Below are 13,729 nucleotides of genomic sequence, written 5' to 3'. Positions count from 1 at the left end.
AGATCCTAAATATTTCCATGTATCAGAAACAGAACCAAAGTGCAAAACGGTGATCAGAACCAAGCCACACAGGTCCTGTACTCTGTATGTGGAAGCAGGAAGACACTGACGAGGGTTCAGCTCTTGTAAAACAATAGAGACTAAAAGGTCTCCATGTGTGGCTAGAGACAGGAACCAACCCTGTGGGAGACTGTTACATGGTGGCCTTCAATGAACCATTTTCCTATGTTCACACCGTTGTCTAATCCCTTCCCACATCAACTCTAGGCTTGGCCACGTGACTCACTTGGCCAATGGGACATCAGTAAATGAGATACAGCAGAAGCTTAATATGTGCTTATGCACTGAGGCATGTCCTGTTGGAAGCTCTCCTCTTGAAAGCCAGTGGCTATGCTGTGAAGAAACTCAGGCAAGATACTGAACGATGAAAAGCCACCTGGAGAGAAGCCCTGGAGAATAAGAGTTCATCTTGGGCATTCCAGTGGCAGATGAGTTCCCATTCACTGGTCACAGAATCAATACTTCACTATTAACTAAATAATTATTTATTAGGCACCCACTACATGCCAAGACATTGTTCCCACTCTGAGGATTATGAGTAAATGAGACGAAGTCCAGCTCTTGTTGAGCAAATGACCAAATCCATTAAGCTCACAATTTTCACCCAACTCTTCCTTTCCTTAAAAGTCTTAAAATGGATTATTTGTGTCATCTCCTTTATCAAGTATCTCAGGCAGTATTTTAATCTCATCCAACTCTGACCATTATACCATCCAATCTGTTTCCACCTCCAAAGGGTCTCCCACCACGCTGCTGTAGTCACAGATTTATGATCTGTGCTGTCCTATTAATGCATTTTCTGGCCTTGTGGCTTAGATAATCAGGGACATCATGCATCGCTGGCATTTATCGTGTTTGCTTTAAGCTCTCGGGGCTTTCTCACATATTTTTATTTTGCAACACAATTTTGTGGGTTGAAAAATTGCAGCTCACGTTCCAAAGCTATTAGTATGACAAATATTCCTGTACGATGACCAGTGAACTCTAACAAGGCAATAGGCCAGTTCCGCCACCTCCACCCTAAGGACCCGCTCCATCCCAGCCGAGACCTAGCCTCAGGGAATCCAAGTCCAAGTGTCCTGGTGCTTAGAGATGGTTGGGCAGAAAACAGGGGGCCAGGTTTTGGAAGTGGAAAGCCGGATCTCGTATAGCTTTGTCCAGAGTTCCCTATAACATCTCCATCTAAATGGCAATTGGGAAGCCAGAGCCGCTAACCAAAATGTGGTTTGAGTTGGTTTTAGGGCAGATCCAGGAATCCAGTATAAGCCAAGAATTTTGCTCACAGTCATGCTTCTCTTTTGGCGGATAATCCCTTTAATATGTAAAGTACATTGTATTTTTCAAATTGTTTTCATTTATGGAGTGAAATTAACAACTCTGAGATACAGGGAGATGAGATTATCACTCATGCCTTTAGCAGGAGAGGAAGCGAAGGCACCATGAGGAGGCTTGGCCTCATAATGCAATTAAGTGGCAGAGCCTGTCCTTCAACTCAAGTCTTTTGTCCTTGTCTGGGATTCGACCTCTCTTTTTAACCAATCAAGATGAGCCAAGTGACTCTAATTGAGCAGTGTCCCTTGGACCGTCTGCTGCCCCAGCTCTCAAGGGAATTTAACCAAATACTATTGAGGAGGAGAGAGTGGTAGAAACTGAATGAAGGGACAGAGCGAGAAGCTGAATGCTAATACATTTAAGAAACTAGTTACCTGTGAGCCCTTTCAGAAGCCTGAGAATCAAACAGTACAACTAGAAGAAAGAAGGCCCATTGACATAAAGGTCATAAAGTGAGGACAAAAGGGACAGTGACAGGACAGCAGTGACTGGGCCAACACCAGTAAATGATGAGGCCATGGTAATGGCTGCACTGTGGGGACTGGTCCCAGGCAAGGTCAAGATCAGCTGTGTCCCCAGGGTAGGGGCTGAGAGCTAAGGCAAGGAAGGAAGGAAGGAAGCAGAGGGCCCAGAGCCACAGCCTCCGAGAGAACTTCAGCAAAGGACGGGAGAACTTGGGAACTGCTTAGGAACCCTGAGAGAGGAAGGGCAGGGATTTGGGACAGGATCCAAGCATTCTACCACTCGGCTCTAGGAGAAACAATACAGTTTTTTGCTATGTTTATCATTCTTTATCTCCTTATTATTGTACTGCTCCAGATGGTCTGGCCTGAGAAACTTGGGTTACACAAGTTTGATCAGGACACAGTTCCAATCGCAAAGAGGTCACAGAGTAGTGGGGAGATAACGTGAACATAACTATTTACAAAAGTGTGCAATAAATGTAATAGATTATGTGTGTATCTATCATCTATCTACCTACCTACCTATCTATGCAAGATGCTTGGGAGAGCATCAATTTTTAAGTTATTTGCTAAGTAACTTCGTTCCGCTAGAGCTGCTAAATTCCCTGTTTTACCAAACTTTTCAGTAAATCTACACCATCAACAAGTTATTTGTGGGAGTATTTGAGCAAAAAAGCAAAGGAAAAAGGCTTGTGCTCCCTTCCTGGGTAGCTGTGGAAAAGAGAGATGAATCATGAGGCCCTGAGAACTGAGATGTGAATGAGACTGATAGTTGAATAAGCGCAGAAACGTGGAGCTGGAGGTGGCCGGAAGAAATATACAGCCGCAAAGATGTCAGGGGCACCAGTGGGCTCTCCTCCATCAAGTCAAGTTCAACTGGGGGTCAAGTCAAGGTCAACTGAATCTCAAAGGAAAGACTGATGTCCAGCTGATTTGGGGGTCACATTTATTTAACCTCGTTTAGAACCTTAAACCTTCTGAGACCTATTCTTTCGGTTTCCCAAAAGTGGAGTCTAGTTTTCCTGTGTTCATGTCTCTCCCACACCTCGCACTTCTGAATTCCTTTCTCTCTGTAAAATATTTTTTTATTTAGCATAAAATTTAGAGCGGTAGCATATTCAATAACACACGAAATTCTCTGGCTTGAATGATGTGTTTATTTTCTTTAAATACACTTAAATATGAAACAACAGACAGTAGTTTGGTAAACTCAAAACTACAAGCTGGACAGTAATCAGGTAATCAGTGCTGATCATACAAATCAAAATCGGCATAAGAAAGAATCAGAATAATTCACAAGAGAGTTGCAATTAGCAAAGGACTCGAAGACTATGCGAACTGCCTCATCTGCTCTGAGTAATTAATCACATGGTACCTGTCATTCCACGATGATCAAACCTTTTTCACTCTCCATTCCTTGGTGTGCAGAGCACCTTCAGTTAGAAGACATCTGTCAGAGAGCCAGGGGATCCTCAGCTGGTGTTTAATGGAAGGTCCATCTGGATTCACCATAGTACTATGTAACGCGGATTTTTTTTTCTAACACCTGGAACAGTGACAGCAACTTGGCAAAGCAGCATGCTGTTTAAAACGACAGGGATGGGGAACTGGGGATCAAGGCTGAATCAAGGATTTTCTCGATCGTGGAGCCCATGGGCGGCCCTTCTCTCCTTTGGAAAGCGGCAATGCTTTGGACATGCTGGTTTTCCATTTGCACAGGTTCTCATGTGAAAGGGGCATCTGTCCTCACAGCTGTTACAGAAGAAAATAAACATGAGAATTCAGAATCAAGGACTAAATTCCAACGAAAAACTCTGATCTGATTTGATTACGTTTTCAAAGTAAATTTTCCAGATACGTATTTGAAATGTCAATATAAAATCCTGATGGTTACCCCACATGGTTTCAAAATCTATTTAAGCACAATTGCTAACTTCTAAGCGTTCTATTCATCAGTAAAGTTCTTGCTATATAAATCCAATGACATCCCCTTCCTCAAAGAAAAAAAGCAAACATATGTAGATATATATTGAGAGAGACTGAGCTAAAGAGTCAGCTGATCTGAAATAATAATTGTTGAAATTTCATCAACTTTACTTTTTGCTTAAGATCCATAAGCCAACAACAGTAGGCAGGATTTTCTGGATTTCACAGTCAATCATCACTCTATATACTTATTCCGTAGTTGCCAAACCTCTGTTTTACTATCAAAAAGGGGGCTTGGCACTGAACAGTAAAATTGGCTTAATAAGGAATCCCACCAAATCTAAATGGTATTTACATTAAATGTCAACAGGCCAAATTTAGGCAAAAGTGCAAAAGTCATTCACCTGCAGGTATCTGGGTGAAATATCTTGTGCTTCTGGCAGCAGCTCTCCAGAGTTTCTCTGCACTCAATGCAACTGCAGTTTTCTGGGTGCTGGATGAGATCTCTGGGACATGGCGTTTTACAGACACACTCACAACGATCTTCATCAAACTTCATGTGTGGACCGCAGAGAGCCAGCTCCTGGAGATGAGCGTGATCTAAACGGAAAAAGTGTTGGTCAAAAAATACACCTCACACCTTCCAGGCTATGGGTAGAAACAGTGATGTATTTCCCCATCGCAGATCATAATACTAATATAAAGGATACAGCAGTGACAATGAACTTTGATTCCACAGACATCTGTCGGAAAACATGATCAGCTGAGAGAGGAGGGTCTGAGAGGTTTTTGACACACTTAGCTGACCGATATTTCTTCTAGAAAATATACAAAACAACTGGATAACTACTACTCCATATCCAATTCTGATCATCGAGTTGAAATTCATTGCAAAAAACAGAGGAGACAGAAACTTTGGAAGAACTTGACAATGTCACCTTGGCATTCTTGAAAGGCTCGGAGGAAAGTTAAGTGTTGAGTTTCTTCCCCAAACCTGCTTCTCTCCCAGTGTGCCTCACTTAGTGAATGGTACCATCACTCTTGACTCACCCGCCATGTTGAATCTAATTACCATGTCCACCCAGTTCTGCCTCCCTGAATTTATTCTTTTGCATCATCACTGCCACTGCCTCAATTAAGTCAGTACCTTGTACTTTTTGTGCAGATGGCACTCATTCACTTCACCACAAGTTTTACCCTTTCAATCCATTCTCCACAATATCAAATGCAAATCTAATCATGTCACTCTACTGCTTTATCTTTTTTAAATTTATTTATTTTTGGCTGTGTTGGGTCTTTCGTTGCTGCACGCGGGCTTTCTCTAGTTGCTGTGAGCGGGGGCTACTCTTCGTTGTGGTGGGCGGGCTTCTCATTCTGGTGGTTTCTCTTGCTGCGGAGCACGGGCTCTAGGCATGAGGGCTCAGTAGTTGTGGCTCGTGGGCTCTAAAGCGCAGGCTCAGTAGTTGTGGCGCACGGGCTTAGTTGCTCCGCGTCATGTAGGATCTTCCCGGACCAGGAATCAAACCCGTGTCCCCTGCACTGGCAGGCGGATTCTTAAGCACTGCGCCACCAGGGAAGTCCCTGCTCTACTGCTTTAACTACCTTAAAAGGTTCTCTCTTCCCCAATAAGAGTCAATTTCCCCACCAAGACATAAGAGACCCTCCATGAGCTGGACCCTATTAACCTCCCAGACTCATCTTCTGTCTCTCTCTCACGTATCCTATGTTCCGCCATACCAAACTATAGTACTTTCAGTTCTCGTGATATGTCAGGGTCTCTCAACCCCATGCTTTTCGCCTTGTCGTTCCCTTTGCTAGTCATCCTTTCCCCCGATACCTTTCCCAACTTCAAATTTAGTTAAGTGCCCTACCCTGTGCATATTTCCATTCTGTCCTTTCTGGTACTGCTTACATTTGTCTGTTTATTTCTCTGTTTCCTCTGTTAATGAAAAACTCCTAAAGGTTATAGGGATCGTTCTGGCATAAAATAGGCACTTGAAAAACATTTGTTGAGTTTATTTGTTGTAATAAAAGGGTCCTGAAGCAGGCCGATATATGGAGATTCTGAAGAATCCCATCTAGCATTCCAAGACATTGGGTTAAGGCATATGGTCTTGCCAATATCTGGCCATTAATGATATATCAAAATGGCAGTCTCATGTCATCCAATCTCATAGTCTTAACTGCTCTGTGACTGATGATCTTTGAGGGCTCCTGTGGAATGCGTATTGAAAGGCTAGATCTGAATTGTGTGAAGAGGAAGAAGGTAATCTTTGTAAGCCATACGCAGATGCCAGATGTCACTTTGGGGCAAGACGAGACTAGACAGAAGCTCCTAAAAGATTTGCATGATCACTAGGTGGCAGTAGAGATTCACTTAGAACACTTCAGGCTGTCCCAACTCCATTCAGAGCCGTGGTTTAGGGAAACACAGTCTACCGAGTATTTGCCGAACTTCAGCAAGGTAGCTGGCAGTGGCTGACCTCGATCCTTACAGATAAGTTGGAAGTGACAGAGAATGGATGTAGGAGAGCTGAGTGAAGCGGTAACTAGCTAAGGGTGATACCCCATGTATTGTGTATCAATTTCAATCCTAGGGAAGTTGATGATGGGGTACCAACGTGTTAGGTCCTCAGCCTGGTTCCATTTATCATTTTAAATCAATAAACTGATGGAATTTTTCAAAGTAAATTCTTGAATTTGTGGGTATCTTGAAGAATTTAAAATCCAGAATCAGGACTCCCTAATTTTTTTTCTTTTTTTGGTATTGTTAGTTTTCTTGTTTGTTTGTTTTTTAAAACAGTTTAGAGCAATGGCCTGAATCTAACAAGATGAAATTAAATTGGACTTGGATTCACTAACTCACATATGCTCATCCAGGGAAGAGAAGTTATTATAGAAAAGGCAGCTGGCTTAATAGCCACGTGTGTGGGAAGAAAAAGTATTTAGTGAACAGTAAGCTCAATATATATCATCAGTTTGATGAAGCCACTGGAGAAGTGACCATGAACTTGGCCCACATTAACTGAGTTGCAAGAGATGAAAATGAGAAGTGATCAGAAGTGATCCAGGCTACCCCATGCCTCTCACTTCCATCACTGCCACAACTTCCTAAAAGGTCCCCTTCCTCCTCGCCTGCCCCAGGCCAACCCATCCTCTTGTACACTGTCACTCGGTTGATTTTGTTAAAATTCTAACTGGTGCTGTCACTGTCCACTTAAACCAGTTGAGTGGTTTCCTTTTGCGTTTAGCATCACGTCCAAGCTCTGGGACACGCTTTACAAGGGTCCCCTGTGAACCTCTCCAGCTTCCTCTCTCACATCTACCCAGCCCCCTCCTGTAACGTCCCCACCATGCTGACTGTCTTCCAGCAGCCTGACGCGCTGCGGTCTTTCACTTCCAGCCCTGAGCGCTCATTTTTCCCTGGCTCAGAGCACTCCTCTTTCTCCACTACTCTTCCCGGCCTCAACACACATGGGCGCCGGCTAGGTCCCTCCCCAGGAATTACCTTCAGCAGAAAGAAGCTGCCTCACCCAAGGTTATATCCCCTCTCTGAGGCAGCCCATATCCAGTGACGAGTCCATAGGACCCAGCCCCTTTGCCTCAATTTGAGGCATCCCCCCACGGGCTGTCCCAGTTTCAGCTCCCCACAGGCTTGGCTAATGCCTCTCAGCAACGGCAACACGGTTCAACTTCTCCCTCTGCCCAGTGCTGCCCCCGACCCTTCACCTTTGAAAGCAGTCCTGCATGTAAACCTCCGAAGTACAAATCTCTCTCCCAGGAGCTGTGTACCAGGAAAAGCTTGATTAGAACAGCCTTTACGTTCTATGTATACAGCTTTCCACGATAACTTTCTTTTTAAAAAAATTTTTATTGGAGAATAGTTGATTTACAATGTTGTGTTAGTTTCAGGTGTACAGCAAAGTGAATCAGTTACACATACACCTATATCTACTCTTTTTTAGATTCTTTTCCCATATAGGCCATTACAGAGTATTGAGTAGAGTTCCCTGTGCTGTACAGTAGGTCCTTATCAGTTATCTATTTTATGTATAATACTGTGTATATGCCAATCCCAATCTCCCAATTTATCCCTCCCCCCCCTTCCTCCTTGGTAACCGTAAGTTCGTTTTCTACATCTGTGACTCTATTTCTGTTTTGTAAATAAGTTCATTTGTGCCATTTTTTGGATTCCGCACAATAACTGTCTAACACATTTAAAAATGGGTCACATGGAGAAAGAATCAGATTGGTTTTACATGGTTCTATAGGGTAAAGCTGAACTAACAAGTTGATGCTCTAGAGCTGGGCTGTCCAACATGCTGGCTACGGGCCAGAATGAGCATGAAATGGCAAGTGTGAATTGAGACGTGCTCTAAGTGTAAAATACACACTGGATTTCAAAGACTCAGCACAAAGAATGAAGGGTATATCCTTGATAAATTTTATATTGCCTGCATGTTGAAATGAGAGTATTTTTTATATATTAGGTTAGTTAAACATTAATTTCACCTGTTTCTTTTAACCTTTTTAATGTGAGTACTATAAAATGTAAGTTGCATATGTGACTCTCACTGTAATTCCACTGGACAGCACTCTTCTAGACAGAGAGAGAGACAGATTCAGGTTCAATATAGTTTATTAGCAACAAGAGTGTGCCCAGCGTAACTGAGCTGCCTCAGTGGGTTTGTCAAGTTTCCCCATGACTGATGCATCTTCTAGCAGGGGATGGCTGAAGACTTGGTGGGAAGGATGTACATGGCATTCAAGATTGGCATGGGCATTTACAGAGTTACTGTATGACCCAGCAATCCCACTCCTGGGCATATATCCAGAAAAGACAAAAACTCTAATTTGCAAAGGTACATGCACCCCAATGTTAGCACTACTTACAATAGCCAAGACATGGAAGCAACCTAAATGTCCATCAACAGAGGAACGGTAAAGAAGATGTGGCACATGTATACAATGGAATACTACTCAGTCATAAAAGAGAATGAAATAATGCCATCTGCAGCAACATGGATGGACCCAGAGATTATCATACTCAGTGAAGTAAGTCAGAGAAAGACAAATATCATGATATCACTTATATGTGGAATCTAAAAAAATGATACAAATGAACTTATTTACAAAACAGAAACAGACTCACAGACATAGAAAACAAACTTATGGTTACCAAAAGGAAAGGGGTGAGAGGATAAATTAGGAGTTTCGGATTAACATAAACACACTACTATATATATAATAGATAAACAACAAGGACTTACTGTATAGCACAGGGAACTATATTCAATAACTTATAATGGAAAATAATCTGAAAAAGAATATATATATAAAACTGAACCACTTTGCTCTATACCTGAAACATTGTAAGTCAACTATACTTCAATTTTTAAAAAAGATCTGCATGGGCATTTAAACTACATGAACTTTAAGATTCCCTCAAACCCTGGGCTGAGCTTTCATGAGAACACTTGGAAGCTGAGAGACTGAAGCACAGGGAGTAGCTTGTTATTTACAGTTTCTAGGACAGATTCCTTAGAGCTTAATCCTTACTAATCTTGCTTGTAGATCATAGTTGGAAACAAGCAAGGTTCAAATTGCATGATCCCTTACTATCTTTACAGTGGAATCATGTCAAGTTCTCTCAGAAGTCAATAAAAAGTGGATTCACTTTCAGCCAGATGTTCGTAATCAAAAATCAGAGCATTGTGAGTTATGTGCAGTGACGAGAGCCTAGCTCATCTGGTTCCCAACTCCCCTGAGCCCAACAGCTGTGTTTTGCTTTACTTTGCCCTCGTTTCAGAAGAATTCTTCTCTTATTCCCCATTTTTTTCAAATTATTGGCATGTTTTCCCATGACACAGTTGAAAGAAACCAACACGTCCAAAATGACCTTACATTCCTGTAGGACTTTTTATATAAATAACTTAGTAAAACGTGGTTGACTCGTGTTTCATTCTGAAGTGGCTTTCATTAAAGTTTATCATCCCCTTTCAAATTCAATGTTTTGGGCTGCTCTAATCATTTGGGTCTTTAAGATTAAAAGGCAGAATGATGCATTGGTAGACTTACTATATAATTATAGCACAGAGGTCTCTGGAATCTCACTGCTTCTCTCACTCTTAGCTGTGTGTCTAGAAAGTTACTAGACATTTTGGTGTGTCCATTTTGTAATTGTAAAAAAAAAAAAGGGATACTAATCATACATTAGGATTATTGGGAGGATTAAATGAGTTGATACATATAAAAGGCTTACAAGAGCGCTTGGTCAGTAAATACTAGCTGCTATTGTTGTTATTATTATTATTACTATTATCATTTCACCACTGCTATGATTACCTTCCATTCCGGCGAGTGGATTCTCCTCCTGTAAAACACATTTACATTTGTTGCTGTCCCAGAGCATGTCAATAGGACAGAGTTTCTTGGAATGGGAACAGCTAGGAGGAGAAAACAATAAATCAGATTTTAAAGCTTTCGAGAGCAGTCATACCTTTGGAACATTTTCTAAGAAACGTTGAATACATTTCTGAGTGGAGAACAGTGAAGATTTTTAAGGAGCTTAATTCATATTGATGAACAGCATGTTATTAGATAGTAATTCTGTAATTACAAATATTCTCTGTGGAAACGTTTGGAAACCAAACTGTAATTTTGGAAAGGTATAATCTTTTTAAGAGGATTGGTGTTAAAAACTATGTAAATTAGCTGTCAACAGAGCTTATTTACCCCAAGTGAATAGTGTTCTAACATAGCTCCTGAGCATTATGTCTGTAACACGGAGATAAGAACATTGGCCAGGACAGCAGGAAAATCTTGAGGATAAATGTTCCTTTATTACGAGCTTTCTTTTCTACTTGGCACTCACACAGTGCGTTTACTCCTTTACTTGTGCAAGATCTAAGTATCCAACTTAATTACTCTGTATTTTTATTCAAGAGTTGTGATTTGCCCTTTGTTTCTCTGTAGTAAATTCTTTTCCCCCAAATCAATGATTCTTACCTTTGATTTCAGAACACTTGAGGGTGTCATAATTTGTCTCATAAAGAATCACAAAATACTCACAAAATGTCTAGTCAAATTAAATTTAAGTCATTTTTCATTTAAAATAGTATTTCCCATTTGGTCAACTTAAGAGGAAGGCTTAAAAAACTACCAGAATCAGATGCACACCGTTGTGCCGCTCCCCAGTGACTCCAGGAGCCTACTTTCCCCCTCCTAACTTCAGGACTTAAAGATGTAAACAGCCTGAAATGGGTTTTATCTAATGCTTGTTCTGGAATGAGGGAACAGATGCCAAATCTGAGTCTGGAGTAGAGTTTTACAGCTGCATCAAACTAGGCATATTAAGAACAAACGTGCCCACAGCTTGACATGCTGAGATCAAAACCACTGAACTTTCTGATCCTACTGCAATATACATGTAACACCTCATAAAAAATATACTTGCCAAACAGTTATTACCCGTAGATCTGGGTTAGAACCTAAAAGACAAAGAGCTTGAAGAGAGAGCGATGACTCTGTAATTAATGAACTATGCTCCACACACAGCTTTAGCCAAGGCAAGAACAAGCATAAAGAAGTGTAAGAAATGCTTACCGATCTTCTTCGGGGATCTGGACGGATCTTCTAATAATCGAGTACGGATGGCGGGGAGCTGTTGGCAAGCACTTACAACCTGTATGGTTGGCAACTTTAACAGGCACTAATTCAGGTACTGATGTCAAAGGTACTGATATCTCAAAGAGCTAGAGCAGAGAAAGAGAACTATAATACATATTTTAAAAAATAAGAATAATTTCTACAGTCTGCATTTTTGCCTTTGTCCCTTACGGTAATGACTTTAGCAAAGTCGTCCATTAAGAATACACTACCAAACGTAAAACTGATAGCTAGTGGGAAGCAGCCGCATAGCACAGGGAGATCAGCTCGGTGCTTTGTGACCACCTAGAGGGGTGGGATAGGGAGGGTGGGAGGGAGGGAGACGCAAGAGGGAAGAGATATGGGAACATATGTATAACTGATTCACTTTGTTATAAAGCAGAAACTAACACACCACTATAAAGCAATTATACTCCAATAAAGATGTTAAAAAAAAAAGAATAGAGCTAATATGCAAACTATTATATATAGGATGGATAAACAACAAGGTCTTACTGTATAGCACAGGGAACTATATTCAATGACCTGTAATAAACCATAATGGAAAAGAATATGAAGAAGAATATATATGTGTATAACTGAGTCGCTTTGCTGTACAACCGAAATTAACACAACATTGTAAATCAGCTATACTTCAATAAAATTAAAAAAAAAACAGAACTAATAAGGCTAAGGGCTGGCATGAAGGAAAGAATTCTGGGCTGGGTGTCAGAAGACCAGGGCCTTAACCAACTTTATCAAGTATTTAAGTTCTGTCAAATCTCTTAAATTTTTGGTGTCCCTAGAACACTTGTAAAATGGTAACCTTGTAAAATGTCCCCTGCTCCTGCTTTAAGTCTGAGTGTGAATTGTAAGGATTAAATGAAATTATAGCTATGAAGTTTCTTTGCAACCATGGTGAACAGATTACTGTTCAAAACTATTTACTTATCTCTTCCCATGCCATCTCCATTGGAGGAATACAGTTTTCTGTTCCTTGACTTTGGACTTGGCCATGTGACTTGCTTTGGTTGACAGGACATTAGCAGACATGACACAAGCACAGACTTGAACTGTGCGTGCATGCATCTGCTCTAGCCACGTGAAGAGCATGAGCTGGCAGGCTTGCTGGTCTAAGGGATACGAGACACAGGGACCAGACCGGGACTCAACCTGCAGCTTGCCACCAAGCCCAACTGAGCCCACTCTAAACTAAAGGAATCTCAGATACACGAACGAGAAAAAGCCATCGTTGTTTGAAGCCACTAAGTTTTAGGGTGTTTATTATGCAGCATTATATAGTAATAACTGACTGATACAAGACCATCATGCCCAAACAATGAGAGGTAACATGAATATCATTCCATGTTTCTATATGCTAGCCCCTGTTGTAAACACTTTTATATTAATTCATTTACCTTTGTAACAACATAATAGGGAGGGTTTTTTAAATTACCCCCCTCCAACTCTACAGGGGAAGAAACAGATGTACAGAGAGGTTATATAACTTGCCTAAGGCCATATAACTATTGATCGGAAGAGTGGGGATTTGAACCCAGGCAGTCTACTCTAGAGCTAGAGGGGATATTCTTAAGAATATGCCTTATTACTTTTTGCAATGAAATTGCTGTGACCAGAGGAAGCAAGATGGGATCTCCATAAGTAAAATTTACTTGCTGAGAATATCAGTTACTTTGTTTCTAGAGAGGCTCTCTGATGTATGGATGCATTTCAACTTGATTTGAATGCTCTGTCCATTCAATCAGCATTCCATGTAGTCCTTACTACATAGAGTCTTCATTTTATTCACTTAGTTTCTAAGATGTATTTCACTGAACAGTCCATAACTTTGGGATGAGAGGTAGTTTTTCTTTAAAAGAAAAACCACTATTACAATGTTCAAATATGCATATTTGGAAAGAAAAACTGCTGTACATTTACACTTAAGCACATTCTTTAAAACCACTCATTTGTTGAGGACAGCAGTCAAAATACTCAATTATCCACTGTTAAGTGGAAGCGATCCATTAAAGTTGTGTTTAGCCTGACCTTTTTATACGTAATGGCACGTCCATGAGTCTAAGTAAGCGGGTGTTTTTAAGAGTGTTTATTTTGCATGAACTTCATCTTCTTGCGAAATTTTTCAGCTATACTCTAGGGTATAACACGGTCATGAACTAAAGTCTCTTATGTTAACGTTATGCAAGCTTTGTTTCCACTCACAGTTGATGCTTAGCCATACTTATGTCATTTTTTCCCCTGACTGTCAAACAGCAGAGGTCAGAATTTTTACAAGTTCC

The 13,729-nt window shown here is 40.9% G+C and overlaps 1 protein-coding gene across 2 annotated transcripts in view; it reads right to left on the bottom strand.

Annotated features, from left to right (window-relative positions):
• Window positions 1-2,990: 2,990 nt before the first annotated feature.
• VEGFD (vascular endothelial growth factor D) overlaps window positions 2,991-13,729 on the bottom strand; it is a 36,813-nt gene continuing 26,074 nt past the window's right edge. Inside the window, exons 4-8 of one of the 2 annotated variants that reach the window (XM_067724677.1) lie at window positions 11,946-11,975; window positions 11,388-11,536; window positions 10,128-10,228; window positions 4,187-4,382; window positions 2,991-3,608 (exon numbers count right to left, since the gene is read on the bottom strand). In XM_067724677.1, coding sequence (XP_067580778.1) covers window positions 3,482-3,608; window positions 4,187-4,382; window positions 10,128-10,228; window positions 11,388-11,536; window positions 11,946-11,975 — 603 coding nt within the window. In that variant the 3' untranslated portion in view covers window positions 2,991-3,481. The remainder of the gene's footprint in view (window positions 3,609-4,186; window positions 4,383-10,127; window positions 10,229-11,387; window positions 11,537-11,945; window positions 11,976-13,729) is intronic. The other variant, XM_067724678.1, reaches the window with a different exon arrangement.

The sequence above is a fragment of the Pseudorca crassidens genome, chromosome X (assembly GCF_039906515.1).
Source record: "Pseudorca crassidens isolate mPseCra1 chromosome X, mPseCra1.hap1, whole genome shotgun sequence".
Taxonomy (NCBI): domain Eukaryota; kingdom Metazoa; phylum Chordata; class Mammalia; order Artiodactyla; family Delphinidae; genus Pseudorca; species Pseudorca crassidens.
Note: the sequence above shows the minus strand (reverse complement) of the source record. Positions and strands in the feature narration are given on the sequence as shown.